This window comes from Magnolia sinica, chromosome 19 (genome assembly GCF_029962835.1).
Source record: "Magnolia sinica isolate HGM2019 chromosome 19, MsV1, whole genome shotgun sequence".
NCBI lineage: Eukaryota > Viridiplantae > Streptophyta > Magnoliopsida > Magnoliales > Magnoliaceae > Magnolia > Magnolia sinica.
Genome location: NC_080591.1, coordinates 23668880 through 23693743, shown reverse-complemented (window position 1 = coordinate 23693743; position 24864 = coordinate 23668880). Strand labels below are relative to the sequence as shown.

The 24864-nt window shown below is 41.0% G+C and overlaps 1 protein-coding gene across 3 annotated transcripts in view; it reads right to left on the bottom strand.

Annotated features, from left to right (window-relative positions):
• Positions 1–24864, bottom strand: part of LOC131235713 (uncharacterized) — a 44218-nt gene that overhangs the window by 6360 nt on the left and 12994 nt on the right. For 2 of the 3 annotated variants that reach the window (XM_058233029.1, XM_058233030.1), the window contains 4 exons: positions 21264–21356; positions 6655–6789; positions 564–671; positions 111–439 (listed from right to left, as the gene is read on the bottom strand). In XM_058233029.1, coding sequence (XP_058089012.1) covers positions 111–439; positions 564–671; positions 6655–6789; positions 21264–21356 — 665 coding nt within the window. The remainder of the gene's footprint in view (positions 1–110; positions 440–563; positions 672–6654; positions 6790–21263; positions 21357–24864) is intronic. The other variant, XM_058233031.1, reaches the window with a different exon arrangement.

Here is a 24864-nt window from a genome sequence, read left to right as displayed (position 1 = left end):
AGAGAGAGAGAGAGAGAGAGAGGGACTGATAAAAAAATAGAAAACGTAGAGACAGGGAGAGAGTGATTAAAAAAAAATAGAAAACGTAGAGAGAGAGAGATAAATCACACCTTGTACCACTTTAACTCTATCTGCATTTGTAGTACTGCACTTGGAGTTGCCCACGGCTGACTTTTACCAATGCTCGCGGCTAGGTGCAGCGGAGTATCGCCCATATGATCGAAATGCCGAACAAGATAGTCCAAAAAGTACCTCTTCGATATAAATATGAAGACCTTGTATCTCCTGTTATCTGCCGCCGAGTGTAGTGCATTCCTACCATTCATGTCCACATCACGAATTGCAACTGGAATCTCGTGGAGAATATGCTTCACCATCTCTACCACCCCCATTCTAGCTGCCATCAGAAATGGTGACTCCTTGTACCGTTTTAATTGTACTGAGGTTTACACAAGTGGCATATTAGTAGAAAGGATGGATGTATAACAATCTCTCTCATTTATTACTTTCTGCTAATATATTTCTTATAAAAATCAAAAACAAAAGAAATAATGTCACATTACCTGCATTGTACTCCCACCAGGAAGCTTGGGAAACAAGTTCTTCCATTATTTGAACTGCCCATGTATGTTTTTGCTTCTCCTCTTTAATTTTGTATGTTCTGATAAACCCTATATTGAATGATAAGAGTCATAGTCATAATCCATGTCATGTTGAATTAATGGGGTTATTCACATTTATTGAACATAGTATTTTGATGGAAAAATCCAAAGCATATATCATAAATCATCTAAAAGAGGCAAAAATATTGCCTAACTAATTGCACATATTTTTGTTAATTACCTTCCATACCTCGGCCTCAGCTACTGCGTCTTGATGGGTGCCTTCTCACTTTTGGATGCTCCATATAATTCTTCCTCTGATTCCTTTATGTGATCGACATCTCTATACACATTTTTTCATTCATTTCGTTTCTTCTTCTGAGATTTTGAGTGAGTTCCGTGAGGGAGCAAGGCAATTGAGTCGAGAATGGCTAAAGCAATGTCTAGAGAATGGATTGAGGTTTTTTCTTTAAAAAAAGGAACTAAAAGAGAGAAGTCACTAGTCACTTTTAGAGGTGGGCATCGAGTCGAGTCGGACCGAATTGGGTCCAACTCGACTCAATCCGATTTTTCAAGAACCTGACCCGATCTCGATCCGATCCAGGACCGAGTCCAGCAGGGTTAACTCGATTCGATCCGAATCCTTGCTATCCTGACCCGAACTGAGTCCGACTCGGTCTGGGAAACCGAATCGAGTTGGATCGAGTTGAGTCTAGGGAGAGAGAGGGAGAGAAAGAAGGAGATGTGGGAAACCGGGAGAGAAAGGAGGAGAGAAGGAAGGAGAGGAGGGAAATTGGGAGAGAGAGGGAGAGAAAGGAGAGATGGGTGGATGCGGTGCCTCCTTCGGGTAGAGAAAGAGGGGTTAGGGTTCGTTTGGATTTCGGATCGGATCGGTCCGGATTGACCACAATCCGAACTCGATCCAATGTAGGATCGGATCTGAGTGGTCCTACTCGATCCGCACCGATCCAGGCCTTCGGTTCGGTTCGGATCGGGTCGGATTCGCCGGATCAGGTCGGATTCTGCCCAGCTCTAGTATCTTTGTTGGAACTGTTTGAGTACACTTAGGAGGAGATTAGGGTTCTCTTCAATAGATTTGGCATGAAGTGGTCGATGTTTTCATCCTGACGTTTGGGAGATCAGGGAGAAGTTAGGGATTCACCTTCATCCACTTCCATAGAAAAGATCAGGCAAAGGCAACCAAGGAGGCTTGATGGGAGGAAAATCAGGGGAAGTAAGACATCTATGAATGCAGCCCACCAAAGACAACATAAAGCACTGGAGGAGACCCCTATTTATGAAAAATCTGGATAGAAGGATGGTAAACGGAGAAAGAGTTCCATTAACCATAGGCTTCAAGGGGCCTTGGTGGTCTACGATGAGGGAGGAACTAAGCAGCAGCAGTTCGGAAAGGTGAGATGTCGCAGCAAAGGGAGGATACAATTGTGGTACCTAACTGGATGATAGATAGGAGAAAGGCAGAATTAGCAAATGAGTTGGTTGGGGAGGTTCAAGAACATCGAATGTCAACCCTCTGGCTTGTAAACAGGTTGAGGACCTCTCGTTTTGGGGCATATAGGGTAGAGATATCTTGACTCTCGGAGAATATTTTCTCCTTGTGTTTCATTTGTGGGAGGAGGTTGTTGCATTCCTATAGGATAAGGAATTGCAGAGGCAATTGGCTCTTGTTAATGTGGAAAAATGGGGCACATCATCGTTAATAACCAGTAGGGGTTCGCGAATTCAGATAATAGGGGTTTTGTTCCTTACATGGTGTAAGCAAGTTATTGTAGAAGTGGTGTCTAAGTTGGGGACTATGGTGGAAATTGACGAGTGCAGAATGAACAAGTCTTTCCTCATGTATGCGATGGCAAAGATCGTCCGCTTCAGGCAACAACGTTGGGCAGTGTTTTTTATATGGAGATGGATGGGTTGCCCTTCCCAATTCTCACCTCTTGAACCAATAGTGATGAATCAAGCCGAAAAGCTCCTAGTTCTTTTTTTTCCATATAAAACGAGGGATCTTTACAACGAGGAAGAAACATTCGGGCAGGCCAATGGCACAAAAAACAGCCTCAAACTGCCTATCATATACCTCTACAACCAAAACTCAAGAGGCCTAAAAGGGGACGCTTCTCTCTCTGATATGCCCCAGCCCCACACGATCCAAGAGGAGGATCCCACGAATAGTTTGAGGGAGATTGGACACAACCCGTGAGGCCCTATACATTTGGGACTTGCTGCCTAACCAGGCCAAGCCATCCGCTACCCCATTCACTTCCCTCAGAACATAAACAATGCTAACTTCAACATCCCTCTTGAGGGAATCTATCCAGACCCACCAGTACCACATGCTCCACCTAGTGGACCTCTCCATGTTAAGCATGTCTACTACGATCTTAGAGTCGCTCTCCACCACTATTTTGGAGAACCCACGATCCACAGAGAGAAAGGCCCTCAACCAACACACGAACTTCAGCGAGAACATTCGATCCCAGCCCATACCCTCAGGAAAAAGCAAAGAAGAATGCTCCGTTCCTCCCTCTACACACACCCCCACCTCCAGAGGGCCCTGGGTTACCACGCGTCGAGCCATCTACATTGATCTTGATCTAACCCTCTGCTAGCCTCTCCCATTTCAGAAGCGACATGGTTTTGCTACACGGGGGCCCCAAGACAATCTCCAAATCCCGGAAAGCCAACTGACGAGAAAGGTGGTTGTCCTTAACAGGAGGAAGGGTCGGGCTAATGAGCCTCAACCACCTCCCACCTCTTGACTCAAAAGATAATCCTCCCCACACTCACCTGAATGTCTTCGTAGCGGCGACCATTTCTTTCTTTCCATATTTCCCAAAAGATCGAACTGAGAATAAATCCACGCAATGAGGAAAAACAATCCATAGCTAAGGCTGCTTGCCACCATTGGGAGGCACACCCAACCGCCGGTTGGCCACCCATAAAAGAAATATCAAAAATCGTACTGAAGTAGCTCCATACCTTGGTCAGCAGCTCACCCGAAGTGAAAAGATGATCCTGAGATTCCCTGTCTGGTCCCAGCTCGATACGGCAGCAATCACACCTAGAAGCCAACTACACGCCCTTAGCTTGGAGTCTCCCATCGACTGGCACCGCTCCTTGCAGGAGTTTCCACATGAAAACCGAAATTTTGGGCGGCATCTTCAAGTGCCAGATCCACTTAGCCCAGTTTCTAAGATTAGCCGAAGCTCTGCACATCTCCCAAGCAGATTTGACGCCGAATTCCCTTGAAGAAGTGAAAGGCCAAACACATCTGTCTTTCCACTGCATAGTGCAGAATCCTTCATCACAGATGTGCTCCAGAACCACCTGCGGCAGGTAAGAAGAAATGGGGGAAACCAGGAGAACCCCCGCTGAGCAGTAGGTATCTCAGCCAAGGCAGAAAATAGGGACAAAAAAATGGGTAGTTAAAACCTTTTGGAGACAGGGAGAAAGAACAGAGTTGAGAGGGAGTGGTGGTTGCAGGGAATAAAATGGAGAATCATCTCGCCCAAAAACTGCGCAACTAATTACCTATGGGAAGAGTCGTGTTCAAGGTAGCACTGAGGAGGCGCAGCCTGCAGCTTTAGCAGTTAGGGGATGTGTAGTGGAAGTCGGATCTTGCAGTAGAAGGTTGGAGAAGGAGAACGATCTTTCTTCTTCTGCTAGCTAAGGTGCAAACACTAACAATATTAAATCTCTCTCTGACTAAAATTCTCTTGAGCTACTCCATTCTATCATTCAAGCCTTTATTTACAACTATCCTTGCCCCTTCTTATTGCTAACCATCCCAACATACAACAATTTGTAGCCATCTCAAATACTTTGGCTTTTGATGTATTCCACAACCTCCTATAAGCATGCTCTATCAACCCTCCTTTTTCTATTTTTTCCACCAATTCCATTATTTTATCATATGAACTTCTCTCATTCTAAGTGGTAGCACTATTTTTATCATTTATGCTCATTCTCTTTCAATTTGACACTTACTTTCATTCAATCAGGTTAGATTGTTAGATGATGATGCCTGGTCCTTTTGTACTATGGAGTTCTTTTCAACAAAAGATTGACAGTCTTAAAACGTAAAATTTATTTTCAGTAATTTTAGCTCTTCACTTCAAATGCATAGCATAATTTCATTGTTGTATTTATATGATTATTTAAATATTAAATATTGGCGATCTTCGATGATTAGCATCATGCCTAGATTGATTACAACTTTCATCAAATCGAAACAACCAAATGTGGCATTAGACTTGGCCTTTTCACTGTGCTGATTAGTCCATATATTGAAACTTAATCTATTATCAATTGTCTAAGCACATTATGGCCCCATCATAAGACCCATTTCTAAGATCCTACGTGGGCGGGTCCCACATTTTCTGTGCGGCATCTTACTCATGGGGGATTGTACAAATCCCATGGGAGAAGGATTCCTTTTCTTTTGCAAGATTGCATTTTTCTCACTGTTTTCTCTTTGGAAAGCTTCCTGATACTTTTGTACATATCTCCCTCATCTTAAAAACAGATGAGAGAAGGCTCCTTTTTGGACTCTTTAAAATAAAATAAAATAAAATAAAAAGAGGAAACCCCACACGTATGAATTGAGAGAGAGAGAGAGAGAGAGAGAGAGAGAGAGTAAAAGAGGAGAAAACATGTGTCCACTCATTTCCTTAATATCATTTCCTTAATATCGTTGACCAAAGGTGATCTTCCCCTTTGATTACCATCTACACTATTGGATCTAAGGGGTAAAGATTTTTCCTTCTCATAGTGGTTGAATTATGAATCACCATACGCTCCATTTCATGGGTCTGATATGCACATTAATTTCACTACATATCAACTGCTCTTGCTCTGTGTTCCAATTTGCATCCAACACGTGATCCCCACAGTTGTTAAGACCTTAGGTTAATTTGGTTAGTGTCTTGTGTGGTTGTCATAAATTTAGTTTTGGCTCATGACAGGTCTGGCAAGCTATCCTAGCTAGAGTTAGTAGACCAAGTGAGTTAAAAAGGAATAAGGCAATTGGTACTTTAGCAAAGTTGAAGTCACCATAAGATCTCTTCTTCTTAGGGCTTTGATAGAATGTAGTGCCCAACACAACTACCATGTGGGGTCTAGCTCCCACCATTGGATGACACTCACGCTAGAGATCAGCGCCATTCATTCAAGCAGAGTAAATTGTTAAAAATAATAATATTGGTCCATTAAGCATGTTACACTTGTTTGATAAAAATAAGGTTAGAATCCAACAGTCCAAATTGAACATGTGTTATTTGCTTGATGTGTGTACTACACTGATTTTTTGGAATATGGCATGAAACAGGGTGCATTAAGTAATGAATGGACCAGATCGATCACATAATCACATGCACACATCCGATGGTGAGAACCAACCTCTACATTCTATCAAAACCCATTCTTATTGACATCTTCTTCTCTCCACTTGTCTCTCATGGTGCGCGTCACCTTCTTCACATCACAACCTTTACGTGAGATTGTAGAAAAGCAAAGACGATTTTGCGAGATCGATCAATAAACCAAATATCCAACATTGTCGATCAAAGGTCAGGTGATGGAGTAGACCTTGGAAACTCTGAGTATCCATAACTATATCGGTTCTTTTAGATGCCAAGTCATTGGTAGGTAAGCACTGTTTCTATGACTGAGCTCTAGAAGCCTAAAGAATGACCAAGTGAAATAGAAAAGAACATTAACAAATAGTATGAATAAACATTAACAAATTCTAATTTCACCATATGTTGATGTAAAATTTGGATTGTCTGATCAATGAGGTTAACTATATATTTGATAGGGAAGAGGGATGAACACTTAATTTATTGAACTTTAACATAGTTCACCCGAATGGTGGAAGTCAAAATACAGGAATTTATTTTCTTATTTACTTTCATGAATTTGCATTTATTTTGTCTATTTCAACCTCTCTTTTTGCATTGGGTATACAAAGTTTGAAGTAAAACAACATTTTTTCAAATATAGTTAAAAAATTAATTACTTTGTAAAGAGTACTAACCCAGAACTTGCAGGACCACCAATGCAAGATGAAAGAAATCATAGCACATGGTGTAAATAGGTGGAAATGGGTGTTCACGGTTATTGCGCCTTCCTTCTTCACTTTGATTGCTTCGGCTTCTGCTACCTCCACCATCTTGCAATAACATGTGTCTAAAGGTTAACACCGGCAAGCAAAACTAAAGTGAGGAGAATCTTAGATTAAGACATCGGTCATTGATATCAAAAGACATGTTTATTAGAAGTAAATAAAATAAAGAAATGAGCCCCTGGTGTCATAGAGTTTCATCAGGACACCTAGACACTCTAATCACAAGATCCGGATCCTCCATTAGGTCCAACATACATTTCATGCGTGACTTTGAAAATATAAGACTATTAGGATAATTAAATCAATCCATAAGATGGTCTTCTTCTTTTTTATAGCCTTTCGGTTTCCAAGCCATTTGATGATATGCTTAGGATGGCCTGATCAAAGTAATGCTTTTAGAGAATAAGAAATTGGGGTAGAAGCAATTAGATATTACAGCTCGATAGATACTTTGGAAGCGTATGATCAATTGGAAAATCTTCTTGCATGCATCCCAAGATTAGTCACTGATCAAGACAATACAGAATTGTTCCATGTCCTAGACATAGAAGAGGTTCGGGAAGCAGCCTCTGTTAAAATCCCTTGAAATACATTGATACACCATCCTCTAACGGCTCAAGCTTTTAGAGCAAGTGGCTGTTTGGCATGGTATCAAAGCGGAAGGTCATGTGTTCGAAATTATTTTTAACAGAATAGGGAGCATTTGTCTGTGACTGCAGCATAGCAGAAAAACATCATTCTAGCTAATGAGATGGTTTATGAACTTAATCACAAGGGGGGATGACGGCATCTGATCGGATCGAATAGGGTTTTCTCATCCAAGTCTTACAAAGGTTTGGCTTCTCAAATTCATGGGTTCAGCTCATGGAGAAAAGCAGGAAATACAGCTGGTTCCCTATCATGATGAATGGGAGATCATCCAACTTCTTCGAATATTAGCCGCCTAGGGACCCCTATGTCGGCATTATTTATTCAAGTGGCAGAAGTCCTTAGTAGAGGGATTACTTGGCTAGTTACCAATGGAGCATGTCTACCCTACCATCTCCCACGCTATTGCCTGTTAATTACAATCTCTTATTTTCAGATGACATGAACTTGTTCTTGAATGACAGAAGTCATCAGATTAAGGCATCATGAAGTTCCTAAAAGACTACGAGGAAGCTTCAGTATAGAGAATTAACAAAACCAAGAGATGTTTTATAATGTCTCAGAAACCCCACCAATCCTGAGTTCAGATGGTAGAGAAAATTTGAGATTCAGGCAAGCAAAGCTTCTGCTAACGTACCTTGGGGTTGTCTCCAAAGGTAAGAGTGGAAATAGCCTTTACCTAGCTCTTATGCAGAAGATAACAAAGAAGATCACTGGATGGAAAGCCAAAATCTCATCCCCTGCGGGAAAACTGACCATCATTAGCCTTCCTTCCTCCTTATGTCACAAGATGGAATCAGCTTGTGTGGATATTTGTTGGGGAGACCAGGAAGGAAAGAGCAAAAAGCATTAGGTCTGTTGGTCTAAAATATGCTTTCCCATGTCGAACGTGTCAAAGATGTCATGGTAAGCTTGAGAATAAAGATGGGTTTTGTTATCCTTAAAAGAGAATCAGAAGGCTAGATATATGGGAGCACAGTACCTCTCCAAGTTCATACAAGAGTTTTGGCCTAGAGATCAGGCGAAGCTTGGTTTGAAAGATGCCTAATATTATTAATCAGTCGAGATGAAGTCAAGATGGATGGTGGGTAAGGGCCTCATGAATTTCTGGAACCAGAATTTGTCATGCATTGGCTTGATATCGGCTATGGATGGGGGTCAGACTTCCAAGCAACCCAAAGCGATGATGGTGTCTATCTTCTGGGTGAGGGATGAGGGATAGCACTTGTTGGAGTTGCAAACCAAAACATTTACTGCAATTGCTGTGACTGTTCATCTTCCAAAGCTTGGCAACACTTTCCATGAGATGCTTTTTGGAAGATGAAATTCTCTGTGTATTTTCTAGGAACATTAAGTGTTAGAAGCTCCTAGCAGGGGCAGTTTTGTCTTTTCACCCTACATTCAAATGCCTATAAATAGGCACCTTGTATTCGGTTGTAGTAAGAAAGTGAAGAAGCAATGGTGAATAGCAAGAAGTGTGAGAAGTTTGCAGCAGCAAAACTGTTTTAAAAATCAAGTTTTTTCTTCTCTTTCTTCCTTCTGCATCATATATCAGAGTTGTGCTAAGGCTTTGTAAAGCCCAGAAAATTCTGTTATCTTGAAGCAAAGAAAAGATCTGGCGTATACAGCCAACAAACTGGTATTAGAGCCCAGGTTCTTTTTCTAGAAGAAGTTTCCAGCAGTTTTTTTTCAGCCAAGTACATACATATTTTTCTGAAAAAATCTGTTTAAAAAAAATCAGATTGCAAAGCCAAGTTCTTTTTTGAGTTCCCTGGTTGGAGATTGCCAGCAGTTTTTCAGCCAAAAAAAAAAAATTAGATTTCAGCAAAAAAAATCAAATTGCCAGCAGTTTTTAAGCAAAAAAAACCAGATTTCAGCAGTTTTTCAACCAAAGAAAAAATCAAATTTCAGAAGTTTTTCCAACTAAAAAATCTGTTAAAAAAAAAAAAAAAAAAAAATCAGCCATTCCTTCTTTTTTTAAAAATAGAAAAAATGGAGAGCACAATCCAGCCGCAGGTTCCTAAGTTGTCTAAGGACAACTATGAAAAGTGGTGCATCCATATGAAGGCGTTGTTCGGGTCGCAAGAACTATAGGAGATCGTCACCAATGGGTATGTAGAACCCACTATGGAGGAAGAAGCCGCCTTTACCAACGAAGAAAAGACCACTCTCAAAAATCAAAGGAAGAGAGACAACAAGGCTTTGTTCCTCCTTTATCAAAGGTTGGATGAATCAACCTTTGAAAAGATTGTCAAAGCAACATCAAGCAAGCAAGCTTGGGATACCCTTGGCACCATCTTCAAGGGTGTTAATCGAGTAAAGCGGGTTCGCCTTCAAACACTATGAGTCGAGTTCGAAGCGGCGCACATGAAGGAAGGTGAAAGTATCTCTGACTACTTCTCACGTCTAATTGTTATTATTAACAATTTAAAAAGAAATGGTGAAAAAGTTGAAGACATACGTGTCATGGAAAAGGCACTGCGATCTCTCACTACCAAGTTTGAGCATATGGTTGTGACGATCGAAGAATCAAAGGACTTAGAAAAACTGTCCATTGAAGAGTTGATGGGATCGTTGCAAGTGCATGAGCAACGAATGCAAAAGAATGCTAGTTCAATGCTTGAACATGCCTTAGAGTCTAAGTTGACCCTAAATGAACAAAAGAATGGCCATACACAATGAGGGGGTCGTGGCACTAGCAATCGTGCAAGAGGCAGAGGGCGTGGATATCATCCAAGCCATCAACAAAATCAATAAAAGTTTACCAGTTTCCGTGGAAGAGGAAATGGTAGAGGCCAGTTCATATGTAGTCGTGGAAACACAAAGAATGTTCAATGTCACAATTGCAAGAAATCCAACCACTATGCCTCTGAGTGCTGGAGCAAAGTGGATCAAGATGAACGATCCAACTAGGCTGAAGCATTACACCATGAACAAGAAGACTCCACACTCCTCGCACAAGAAAAGGCATGTGAACGGCTAGATGTGTGGTATCTCGACACTGGTGCAAGCAACCATGGGAGTGGTAACAAAGAACTGTTCGTGGAACTCACAGAAGGAGTTCGTTACAACGTGAGTTTTGGCTACTCATCAAAGGTACCCGTGATAGGTAAAGGAAAAGTTAAAATCTATCAAAAGAATGGTGAGCCAAAATTACATCTCTAATGTGTATTACGTACCGAACATGAAAAATAACATCCTCAGTATCGGCCAACTCCTTAAGAAGGGGTATGTCATACACATGGAGAACTATTCTCTCTCTATAAGAGATGCTCACAGGAGACTTGTGGCTCAAGTCCAAATGGCAAAGAATTGCATGTTTCCGCTGCATATTAACACAAAGGCTGAGAAGTGCCTCTATAAACTCGTGAAGAATGATTCATGGAGATGGCATCTTCGTTTTGGGCATTTCCATTTCAGTGGCCTTAAACTGTCATCCTCATCAAGCATAGTGCATGGCTTGCAGCTATTGAAGCTGCAAAACATGTGTGAGGCGTGCACACTCGGCAAGCAACAAAGGAACTCCTTCCCAAGTGGAGTGTCTAGAAGAGCAAAGAAACCACTTCAGTTAGTTCACACTAATATTTGCGAACTACTTGAAACACCCTCCCTTAGAGGTAATAAATATACCTTCATTGATGATTTCAGCAGAAGACTTTGGGTGTATTGCATCAAAGAAAAATCTTCCGCTTTCACTATCTTTAAAATTTTCAAAGCTCGTGTTGAAGTTGAAAGTGGTCACAAAATTAAAGTACTCAGATCTGACAGAGGTGGAGAGTACACCTTAAATGCATTTCGAGATTTTTGCAGGGAACAAGGCATCAAGCAGTAACACACTGCAGCCTACACGCCACAGCAGAATGGCATTGCGGAACGGAAGAACCACACCATCCTCGACATGACGAGGACCATGCTGAATGAGAAAAGTCTATCAAAGAACTTCTGGGCAGAGGCAGTTGCATGTACTGCCTATCTGCTCAATTGGTGTCCAACCAAGAGCGTCAGAAACATGACACCACAGGAGGCATGGAGTGGCTACAAACCGAGCGTGGCACACCTAAGGATCTTTAGGTGTATCGCCTACGATCAAGTTCCAGAAGCAAAAAGAAGGAAGCTTGATGATCGTGGTGAGAAATGCATCTTCATCAGTCACAGTGAAGAATCTAAAGCCTACAAGCTCTACAATCCACTAACCAATAAGGTAATGGTGAATAGAGATGTGGTCTTTAATGAAGAAGAAGCTTTGAAATGGAACAATGAAGAATCGACCAAAGATATTCGAGTCGAAATAAAAGAACATGAAGAAAGGCATGACCGTCAAGAGCAAACGCCCGCAACACCTTCTTCGGCCGCATCATTAGTACACAGAAGTCCAGGAGTACATTCCATCACTCCTAGAAGTACTCCATCAAGTCAAAATTCAGCCAACTTGTCCTCACCCATGGCACCTATAAAAATGAAAAGCTTAAGCGACATCTATGAGCAAACTGAAGAGGTCAATCTTTTCTGCCTGTATGCAGATCATGAGCCTCTGACGTTTCAGGAGGCCATAAAAGAAGAATGTTAGAGAATCGCTATGAAAGAAGAAATTCATGCCATTGAGAAAAATGACACATGAGAGCTGACTACGCTTCCTAATGGCCAGAAAACTATTGGCATCAAATGGGTGTACAAGATCAAGCGAAATGTTAATGGTGAGATCAATCGCTACAAGGCAAGGCTTGTAGCAAAGAGCTACAAACAGAAGTACGGGGTGGACTATGAAGAAGTCTTCGCTCATGTTGCTCGCCTTGACACTGTGAGGATGATTATCTCCCTTGCAGCCCATCACAGTTAGATGATCTACCAACTGGATGTGAAATCTGCATTCCTGAATGGAATTCTAGAAGAAGAGGTCTATGTTGACGAGCCTGAAGGCTTTGTTATGCAAGAGGAGGAACACAAGGTGTATCCACTAAAGAAAGCCCTCCATGGGTTGAAACAAGCTCCACGTGCTTGGCATGCATGCATCGACAACTATCTTCATGAGAACGGCTTCGCCCAATGTCCATATGAGCATGCAATTTACATCAAGAAGAATGCTCATGGCAATATGCTTATAGCATGCCTATATGTTGATGATTTGCTGTTTACAGGAAACAGCCGACCGATGTTTGATAAATTCAAGAAGGGCATGTTTAAAGAGTCCGAGATGACCGACGAAGGTCTGATATCCTTTTTCTGAGCATTAAAGTAAAGCAACAACATGGTGGCATCTATATATCTCAAAAGAAGTATGCCAAGGAATTGCTTAAAAAGTTCAAGATGGCCGATTACAATGCCGTAAACATGCCTGTAGCAACAGGCTTAAAACTAACAAAGGACGGAGAAGGAAGAAGCGTTGACTCGCCTATGTTCAAGAGTCTGATTGAAAGCCTAAGGTACCTCACAATCACAAGGCCAGATATCGTCTACAGTGTCGGCCTTCTAAGTAGGTACATGAAAGCACCAAAAGAATCACACTGGCTAGCTGCAAACAGAATTCTCAGGTACGTCAAAGGAACAATGGAATTCGGTCTTTTCTATCCATACGATGTAGAAGCAATGCTGTATGGATACTCAGATAGTGACTGGGGAGGCGACCAAGATAAAAGAAAGAGCACCACTGGCTATGTATTCTATCTCGGAACGATTGATTTCACATGGAATTCGAAGAAGCAGAGTGTGGTCGCCCTGTCCACATGTGAAGCAGAGTACGTGGCAGCATCGTCTACTGTCTATGAGGGAATCTAGTTAAGAAACCTGTTAAATGAACTGAAGCATCCGTAGGAAGAATCCACAATTATATATGTGGATAATAAGTCGGCAATCGAGCTAGCCAAAAATCCAGTGACAGCATGGAAGAAGCAAACACATTGATACCCGATATCATTTTCTGAGAGATCATGTGAAGCAGAAAACGATGAAATTAGAGTATTGTCATACTACAGAACAGGTGGCGGATATTTTCACAAAGGCATTACCGACAGATGCATTCAAACGACTAAGAACGATGCTCGGAATGAAGCCGGTTTTGGTTTGATGGGGAGTTGGAGTTGCAAACCAAAACATTTACTACAATTGCTATGACTGTTCATCTTCCAAAGCTTAGCAACACTTTCCATGAGATGCTTTTTGGAATATGAAATTCTTCGTGTATTTTCTAATAACATTAAGTGTTAGAAGCTCCTAGCAAGGGCAGTTTTGTCTTTTCACCCTACATTCAAATGCCTATAAATAGGCACCATGTATCCGGTTGTAGCAAGCAAGTGAAGAAGCAACAATGAATAGCAAGAAGTGTGAGAAGTTTGCAGTAGCAAAACTGTTTTAAAAATTAAGTTTTTTCTTCTCTCTTTCTTCATTCTGCATCATATATCTGAGTTGTGCTAAGGCTTTGTAAAGCCCAGAAAATTTTGTTATCTTGAAGCAAAGAAAAGATCTGGCTTATACAGCCAACAGCACGAAGACGAGATCAAGTGGTGTGTGCCTCACAATCTGCTCACGCAATTAAGGCGAAGTGATGTAATGATCTCCAATAAATAGGATTGTCTAATCTGGACGGCATCTTCGTCTGGAAAGTTCTTTACCAAATCAGCTTGAAATCAAGTTCGAGAAAGGAAGATCATGAAAATGTGGGATAGATAGGTTCAAAACAAATGGGTTCCACTGAAAATAGCCATTTTGTTTGGAAGGTGATGCGCGAAGCTGTTCTGGTAAATGCAGCGGTCCAGAAAGGTGGGGGCACAGCTTGCCTCAAGATGCATTTGCTATGCAATGTCAGAGGAAGAAATCAGAGAGCATCCATGGGCTATCTCCAAAAGAAATCTAGCGGAAGAGAAGGGCTCATCAGGTATTGAGAGAAATTCGACACAACCAGCCGAAAACTAGGAGATCCTGATTCGTGGAGGAAATGACACTGAAATGCATCCTTCATGTGAAACAGAGGATCTTAACTACCTGTTCTATCAAGGAAACTTGGGTAGTAAGGTTTAGACCTACTCAGTGTTCGAAATATCGGTATCGCGCAATGTATCGCAACCTTGGGATACAGATACGTATTGGTTATCGCACGGAATATATTGTTTGTATCGCGTAATTTATCGCACTTTTTGGGAAACATGGGGAAACATTGGCAAAATAGTTGAATTTTTTTATGAAACTTCAGGGATTATTTAAAAAGACCATAATACACACTTTTAAATCATAAAATCTCAAGAAAGAAGTGCACATAATAAATTTCCTTTGTATAAGGTCCTAAGTTATGCATTATCTAATTAAACTAAGGTAAATATATTCAAATATGATGCATAACATTTATAAATGTATAAAGATGTGTATGAAAACAACCAATACATTCAAAAGCAAAAGATACATTAAAAATTAGAAAACATACCTATCAATGATGTGTGTATTCAATATCCACCCCGTCCATCCATTTTTCCGTGTCATTTTAGGACATTATTCAAAAAATGAAGCAGATCCAATAATCAGGGGGACAATACCATAGGCAACAATGGTGATTGACCAGTAGTGGCCACAAAAAGTTTTGGATCAAGCTGATAATTGTTTTTTTACCTTCATTCAAACTTATGTGGACCACGCAAGTGAAAATAGTTGGAATTGATGCTACCATCGAAAACAATAGGGCCCACCTTGATGGATGCATGGCACATCCGCATCATCCATTGGTTTTGCACCCTGATTTTAGGGGCTGGCCTAAAAAATGAGACAGTTACAAATTTCAGGTAGATGTGGCCACTCCACACGGAATAGTGGTTATTGACCATTAAAAATTGTGGGCCACAAAATTTTCTAGATCAAGCTGATATTTGTGTTTTCCTTTCATCCAAGTCTGTGTGAACTTATTAACGGGTTGGATGGTCACAATGGACCTTGGGAAGTTTTCAATGGTGGGGCACACCGTGATGTTTGTAAGAAATCTACCCCGTCTATCTGTTTTGTGAACTTATTTTAAGACTTAAGACAAACATTGAGCAGGATCCAAGACTCAAGTGGGCCGCACTAACAGAAAAGGTGGGTAGGGAAATTCCTACCGTTGAAACCTCTCTGGGTCGATAGTGATGTTTACATTCCATCCGTACCGTTCATAACGTCATTTCTATTGGGATGAACTGAAAACACAAATATTAAACTGATTCAAAACTTCTGTGGCCCCACGAATATTTCAACTGTGGACATTCAATCCTCACATTTTCAGCCTACTTGAGTCTTGGATCCGCCTAAGTTTCCAGCGAAGGAACTTCCCGCTCACAGGAAATCTGCGTCCGTGAAGATGAGCGCTGAAAATGCTCGAGCTGAGTTGTACAAATAGTTCAAAGGAGATCAAAGTTACATGGGCCCCACAATAATGTATTTATTATATCCACACCGTTCATCCATTTGGAGAGATCATTTTAGATCATGAGCCCAAAAATGAGTCATATCCAAAGCTCAGGTGGACCACACCACAAATAGCTGTGAGGGCAATGATTCTCACCATTATAACATTCGTAGGGCCCATCATAATGTTTATTTTCCATCCAATCTATTCATGAGGTCACAAAGACCTTGATGAAGAGGAAAAACAAATATCATATCGATCCAAAACTTCTGTGACCCCAAAAGGTTTCAATGGTAGACGTTTAATATCCCGCAACGTTTTTCAGTGTGGTCTACTTGATCTTTGGATCTGTCTTATTTTTTGGCTAAAGACTTGATACGAGCTTGCAAAATGGACGAACGGTTTGGATATAACATATAACTCATGATGGGACCCACGGAACTTGGTGACGTCAACACATCATCCAGGTCAGTGGTGTGAAGTACACCAGCCCATCCACTTCCTGTAAATAAGGGCTCGAGGCCGTTTTTTTCGAAGCAGAGAGGGTTCCGGCATTCCGAAACCCTAAAATCTCTCCCAGATGACAGGATTTAGAGGATTTCGTGCCCAAATCTCTCCAAATCAAAGACTTGGATTCAAATGGCCCAACAAACGCAGCTTCCGATCAAGGCGATCTTCTTTACAGGTACCGAAATCTACTCTTGAAAGTTTTTCTTCTTTTTTTTCATTTTTTTTCCGGATAATGATGCTCTCCCAACATCCTGGAGTTGGCTACAGTAGCCCCGGCAGGTGTTGTATAGCAAAATTTCTTGAAAAAAGAAATAAAATCATGATAAAAGTGATAGTATCGTTGATATCGCACGATATTTAGAACAATATTTAGCGATATTGAACGATATTTGGCCATATTATGCGATATTTATCGATATATTGATCGATACAAAGAATTATGTAAATTTTTTCAAATTTTTAGTATCTTCTGAAGGGTTTCATATCGCTGGACTGTGATACCGATAATATTGGCCGATATATCGGCCGATAGTATCGATATTTCGAACACTGGACCTACTTCATCCGAGTTTTTGCTGTGAGATTAGGATCAAAACAATCTATATATCAAAGAATTCAACTATGAAGCAGTCTTGGGAGCTGACCTTCCATATTCGAGATTTTCAAGGGGATGGTGCCATGTCTAATTCTATGGGAACTATGATTGAGTAGGAACCTAAGCAAATATGAAGGGACACCATGTAAAGCTAAGGTAGTGATTATCAAAGTAAGAAACTAGATAAGAGAGATATCAAGAAGAATGATGGGGAATAAAGTCAGCTCATTTGTGGAAAGCATCGTGCCCGAGTTAATGGGGGCACATGCGGAGCAAGAAAGAAAGTCTCCAAAATTATATCCTTGAAAAGGCTTGAGATGGGCTAGCATAAGCTGAATGTAGATGGCTAGCTATCCAAGGGGAAATCTCAGGGAGGAAGGGAGGGGTGAAGTTTGTAAAGATCATATTGATAAACTTATATTCACCTTCCATCATCACTATGGCTGAATGACAAACACGATAGCAGAGACCCAGGTTATACTCAATGGAATAAAACATTGCATTAATTATGGGATCCAAAACATCATAATAAAGTCCAATTCAAGAGTTCTAATGGACTGTTTAACCAAGCCTTGCTCTAACCCACCATGGAAAATATAATACCTCTTAGGGGAGATTAAAACCAAGCTGCAAAAAAATCTTGCACAAGATTAATCACATGTAGAGGGAAGCAAACTTGTCTACAGATAATGTGGCATGAATTGGAAGCCTCAAATGTTGTTTACAAACAGAACAGACCACCACGGTCTTTTCCCCAAAAAAAGGACCGTAGTGGCCGATACAAAGGCCGTAACAGCCCGTATCATAACAGTAATGGTGGTGGCCGTTACTGCAACCGTTACCATTATGGGACACCTTGGTTTTGATTGCAACGGAAAAGGCAGGTATTGGTAACAGTCGCTGGGTGCAATCGGAATACAGCCAGATTCTATGCACCAAGAGTGCTCAACCAATAATTTTCAGGGTATATCTATCCAGCATCTGGATAATTTGGCTTCATCAGCTCCCCTACTATGATCAACCCGAAGTACTTCTGATACCCATAGAATTTTCTCTTCAAAAATTATTTTTCTTTGTTGAATTATTGGTCCTGCAACTTAGATTGATCGATCTTAGCTGGCAAGAGAATTCTAGGTCCATAGCCTTGATCGATCATCTGGTAGCTGCTGGAGGTGGGCTGCTATTGTTAATTTGGTGATGATATTGTGAAATTGTTGGCTTATCGTGGTCTATCACTAGTGGTATCTGAGTGGCTGGATGCAAATGGTATGCTTGGTGCACAATGATGTTGTTTGGGCAGATCTTTACTGGCTAGATGGGCATATGGATGTTTGTTTGACATGTTGTTTTGATAAGTTGGATTAGAGGTAGTCTGTGTATTATGGCTGGATGGTTGCTGTCTGTATTCTCTCCTATTGCCAAGGTCAGGACTCAACCATTTCAGTTCTTCAGCAACTAGCCTATGCACAGGTCTTTCGAATCAGTTTGTGCATCTCTCAAATTAGATATTTGTCACATTCAGTGGCTGTGCTTCTGATGTAAATCAAATCAGTTGAGGGCCCTGGTTGCGGCAATTGTGCTTCATGTCAGGGGCCTATATGAGCTGGGTGGGTTGCTCCTAATAGTTGTAAGATAGGAGAGGCTGAGGATGTGTATTGGCCAAGGTTGTTTGCATGGCTTGACATGGGGTATGAATGATAGGTGTTGTTTCCCGAATGATAGGTGTGGCCTGAACAGTATATGAAATTGTTGTAGGTTGTCGAGGTTGCTACTGCTACTCTTTTGCTATCTTACTGCAGGTTGCTAAGAATGCTGCAAGTTGCTAAGGGCCTGTTTGGGAGCGTGGATTTGGAACCCCCTGGATTTGAAATCCTCCCATTGTGTTTGGCACCCTAGATTCGGAATCAACTTTAATCCAAAAGTAGTTATACATGGTATATTAACAGGGGTTTGAATTTAATTACTAAATCAACTTTAATATATCAATTAGTGAAAGTACGTAATGTTTGACAGTTGACACAATGGCTGAAATAAGCCCGCCGAAATATATACTTCGGCCAAAAATGATGAAATTCCAAGTCTCCGATGGGCCACAAGCACAAGATCATGTCCAAGTGACTAACCAACGATTTTTAACCGTTGATTTACATGGATGATGTTTGGACGGCGCTGATCATCATATTAAAGTAATTATAGTGATGCAATTGATAATCTAATTGTTTTGAGATATCATTAGTGGGCCATGTACCTAATAGATTAATAGTCTAGCGACACACATGTTACACATGCAACTCTTGGAAGGATTTTAGATGTAATCCAAGCTTTCACCGTGGATTTCAAACCCCCTCTTTGAGGGGATTCGAAACCCCTGGTTACTTTATGGTGCCAAACAACCAGGGGAGTTGAAATCCCCCCAAATCCATACTTGAAACCCCCAGTTGTTGAGGTTACTGTTGTGGCTTTTTTGCTGCCAGCTCATGTTGGCAGTTGTGGCTTTTTTGTTGTCCTACTACCACTGCGTTCTGTGTAGCTGTAAAAGCGAATCTTGTGGCTCTATTTGATGGTTGTATAATTTGCATTTGGCGTGGCTCTATTTTTTCTTGTAAAATTTATTATTTTCTATCTTTTAGAGGTGTTGTATGATAGGTGAGGCTCGTTTCTTTTATGGCACTGGCCCTAATGATTATATGGTTATTTTGCCATATCAAAAAAGTTACTAGTGTGCTCCCACATTTTTGAAACAAAAAAAAAAAAAAAAAGTGATCCATGATGGGGCTTAGAGAATAGAAGTATTGATACAGGACAATTAACCACTTGCTCTAAAAGTTCGAACTGTTAGAGTATGGCGAATTAATCCCTTTATCTCATAGCCCAAGCCCCACATCTCATGGGTTAGTACCTCGGCCAAACCCCCTTCGTGGGCCCCAAATCATATGGGCCGCCCACCCCGAGTATGTCCCAGCATCTCACGGGCTACCCCACTCGAGCCCAGTGTAAAATGCGCATTAATCACCCCTTGTAAGGAGTCTCGAACACGAGACCTCCCCCGTGGGCCCCAAATCGCATGGGTCACCCACCCCGAGTGTGCCCCTACATCCAACAGGCGACCCCACTTGAGCCCAGTGTGAAAATGCCCCTGCATTAATCACCCCCGGTGAGGAGTCTCGAACACGAGACCTCCCACTCTGATACCAATTTGATGCAGGACAATTAACCACTTGCTCTAAAAGCTTGAACTGTAAGAGTATGGCGAATTAATCTCTTTATCTCGTATCCTAGGCCCCACATCTCATGGGTTAGGACATCGGCCGAACCCCCTTCGTGGGCCCCAAATCATATGGGCCGCCCACCCCGAGTTTGTCCCCGCATCCCACGGGCTACCCCACTCGAGCCCGGTGTGAAATGAGCATTAATCACCCCTGGTAAGGAGTCTCGAACATGAAACCTCCCCCGTGGGCCCCAAATCGCATGGGTCACCAACCCCGAGTGTGCCCCTGCATCCAACAGGTGACCCCACTTGAGCCAAGTGTGAAAATGCCCCTGCATTAAGTATCAAATTATCAATTGGACCTACTTTTATAAAAATGATCTTGCCTATCCATTTTATAGATTAGTAATTGGAAGTTAGAATTGTCCAATTGATTCTCACAATGGCCTGTGAAATGTTTTCTACACCCGAGGAATTTTCCAAATCTGACAAATGGGATGTCCAAGCAACCTGATTAAACTCAACACCACCACAATTATGGCATTGTTAACAACTCGTGATCATTTCCATATATAGAATATCACAAATGCATGTAGAATGAACATAACAAATGTTGTGGGATGCAGCTCACTTATGGGTTTAGATCTCACATTATGTGCGATCTCTTCGTCTCTTTGGCTTAGGGGGCATTGCCAACACAACCATAGTAGTTGAGGAACTAAAAAGAGAATTAGTTTCGAATGCAGGTTCAAGTATGCCATTATCACTATCTATTTTTAAGGTCCGTCACGCATTTTAGATTAAACTCAACATCACCACAATTGTGGTGGTTTTGACGCCAGGTGATCATTTCCAATATATACAATATCATATATGCACATAGAGTGAACAAATGTTGTGGGATATCCCTCACATATGGGTTCAAATCTCACATCATGTGGGTTGGCTTCATCTCTTTGGTTTTGTGGGCATCACCACCACGGCCATAGCCGTTGAGGAACTAAAAGGAGAATTAGTTTTTAATACAGGTTCAAGTAAGCCATTATCATCATCTATACTTAATGTTCCTCACATATTTTAGATTGAACTCGGCACCATCACAATTGTGGTGGCTTTGACACTAGGCAATCATTTCCCATATATAACATATCACACATGCATGTAGAATGAACATAATAATGATATCGCATACCCCTCACCTGTTGGTTCAGATCTTGAACCATGTGGGTTCTCTTCATCTCTTTGGTTTGGGGGAGTTTGCCATGAGGCCCATGAACATAGCCATGCAGCAACTGAAAAGAAAAATTTGTTTCAAATAGAGATACAAGTATGTCATCATTGGTTTCTATTTTTATGGTTTTCACGTATTTTGGATAGATTTTTGAGATTTTTAGATCTTTACTGTTTATCTGCTCAACTGGTTCTTTAGTTGTGCTATTGGAGTTTTGAGATTGGGTTTTAATTTGTATCAAGTAAGAAATTCCTTCACTATCTAATTATCCTTTTCTTTCTTGATTAGATGCTTGGATTGAATAAATTTAGCATAATTGTGACAACCCAAATTTATGTAGGCAATTGTACATACTTGTACAAATATACATACATCATGCGAGACATGGTGGACACTTAGACATATCGTAGACCAGAATGGAATATCCCCATTCGTTCATATGATAGGTGTGCTTGAATTTCGAGGACAAAAATCCTACAAGGGGTTAGAATGTAATATTCCGGATATTTTTAGAGTTGTGTGAATTTTAGTGGTTAATTTAGATTTTCTTAACCCTTACGATAAATAAGACCTAATTATTACATTTTATATTTTTGAACTTTTATTTCCCATATATCCTAGAAATCATATTTAGTGGATTTTAGACTCTAAACTCGATCTTTCACCTATCTAACCATAGAGATGACCTAACAGACTTAGATCTTATAATCCATCGGTTTACATCACATAATGGACCACCCCATAATGGTAAAACAATCCAAAACGCATCGTAATCATCTATATACTTGACCATCTGGTGAAGTAAAACATTTATCTTACTCCTTAACATTGTGTGAACTATTCCTATAGTTGAAATTTTACTCTAAGGACCTTACAAATATGTACGAATTACCTAGGAAATCTAAGGGTGTACACGCCCATACACTTGAACCCTTCTCAAAAATATATTTGCACATGTCGGATCATAATGAAAATTTAGCCGAAGTAACTTTATTTATTTGAGCAACATATCCTTAATCTTCACACTTAGATCACATTATCTGACCATCTATCATAATTTTTCATCATCTCTACTAGATGGCCCACCCGATCATCAAACAAAAATCACCATTATGATTCTCACATTTATTCAACAAAGTCATCAAATTACATTTTGATGCAGGACAATTAACCACTTGCTCTAAAAGCTCGAACTGTTAGAGTATGGTGAATGAATCCCTTTATCTCATAGCCCAGGCCCCACATCTCATGGGTTAGGACCTCGGCCGAACCCCCCTTGCGGGCCCCAAATCACATGGACCGCCCACACCGAGTGTGTCCCCGCATCCCACGGGCTACCCCACTCGAGCCCGGTGTGAAACGCGCATTAATCACCTCCGGTGAGGAGTCTCAAACACGAGACCTCCCCCGTGGGCCCCAAATCACATGGGTCACCCACCCCGAGTGTGTCCCCGCATCCCACAGGCTACCCCACTCGAGCCCAATGAGAAAATGCCCCTGCATTACATTTTTTTCCATTTGGCCATGATAGGACCTGTTTTCGGGGCCCATAAGCCGACATCCTTACCTTCATAAAAAGAAGAATTCTCCAGTTTTGTAATTTTTAAAAGTGAGAGAGGGTTTCATACATACATCCCAACATTCACCTTACATCCGTCACCCCATATCTCAACTCGAACCAACTCGGATCGAATCAGCTCGATGACTCGGTTATTTTGATATGAATGTTGCTCGCCGAGTGTTTGATGAAATGACTCAACAAAGTGTTGGCGAGGAAGGAATGGAGATGTCGGTTGTTTGATTTTGATGATGCACGCCCAGGTGTTTGATTCTGATGTTGCTCTCTAGGTGTTTGATGAAATACCTGTGAAATATTCTTATTGTTTTACATTCGGTGAAAAATTGAAGATGCATTCTACCTGTTTGAGAAAGTGCCAAATAGGATTGAACTCAGCTCGAACTGGCCTAAGCTGCTAACCAAACCGAGCCGAGCTAGCAAGACAGGCTCGAGGACCGAGCTGAGTCGAGTTCGAGCTGGGGTTAGGCCGAGCCGAGCCGAGCTGTGCTAAGCTCAACTCGGTTCGACTCGCGTACAACACTAAATCCAACTCATCCATTCGTTTTGACACCATGTTAGGACATGACCTCAAAAATGAGGCAAATTCAAAACTCAAGTAAGCCACACAAAATGAAACAATGGGGATTAAAAGCCCACCGTTGAAACACTTGTGGAGCCATAGAAATTTTAGATCAAGCTAGTTTTTTTTGTGTTTTTCCTTTATCCCAGTGGAAAAGACCTTAAGACCAGTTTAGATGGCATATAAACATCACAATGGACTCCAAGAAGGTTTCAACGGAATGCATTTCCATCCTCAATATTTCCTGTCATATGGCCCACTTGAGTTTTGGATCTACCTCATACTTGGGCTCACGCCGTGAAACAATGGATGGTATGGATCTCTCACAAACATCATGGTGGGCCCCAGCTAGTTTGGGGGATCGCAAGTAGGACATCATTAAAGAGGGCGGTGTGCAGTAGGGTATTTTCATGAATACGAAAAGGCTAACAAAATGTTTTCGAATGGGAGACTAACTATGGGTGGTTGTTTGACTAACAGTGAAAATAGTAGGCAGTTTTACAGGAATAGTTCAAAAGTAGAAGGTTTTTGGCACATAGCCCAAAAGGTCAGATGCCATGTGGAAACATCCTTACTAAATAAAGTACTGGAAAAACACAGACATAGGATTTGGTTCACTGGTGAAAGGTTGCTTTTTCGATTTTTGCATTTTTGACATTTTATAAATTATAAAAAAAAAATTAAAAATAAAAATAAAAAAATAAAAAACACACACACATAAAGTCACTGTGAGTTAGGTTGGCAGAGTTAATGGCTTTGACGATTCCAGATAGAGTCCCAAGAGCAAGTTTCCAAGATACTTGGCTCAAAATCTCAACAAATCAAGTAAACTCAACTAAGTTTTTGTTGGGTTTTTCCAAAATAAAGAAAGAAGAAAAAAATTTGTTGGGTTTTCAAATTTATAAAGAAAAAAATTAGGAGAAGGGTTGTAGCTTTTGGTGATTGTTGGTGACTATTCATTTGTGAATGGTGGTGCCTCTTAGTGAATGAGGCATCCTTTGATTTCAAAATAGTGGTGAAAAGATGCCATTAATGGTGAAGGGATGCCATTGTTGAAAAGACACCGTAGAATGTCTTTTCATGAAAAGGAACTTAAAGCAACCCTCATAGCTCTATAAAAACCCATCTTCAAGTCATTTCAAATCACAACAACTCTAACAATCTTCTTCTTCTTCTTCGAATAGTTGCAGAATTTCCTGGGGGTAAACTACAAACAATCAAAAGTGCAAGGGTAAACTGTAACAGTATAATAGTCAGGGGTGTACGCCATAAAAGTATGTTCGGGGTGCAGTTTTTCAGTTTTGCAAGCCAAGGCCCACATTTCTCCTATTTTGGGGAAGAGGCTCATTGTATCCTGGAGGTAGATTTGTTGTAACCCTCTTGAAAATTGGTTTAACCACAGCAACAGTGGGATGTAAATATCGCCTTAAA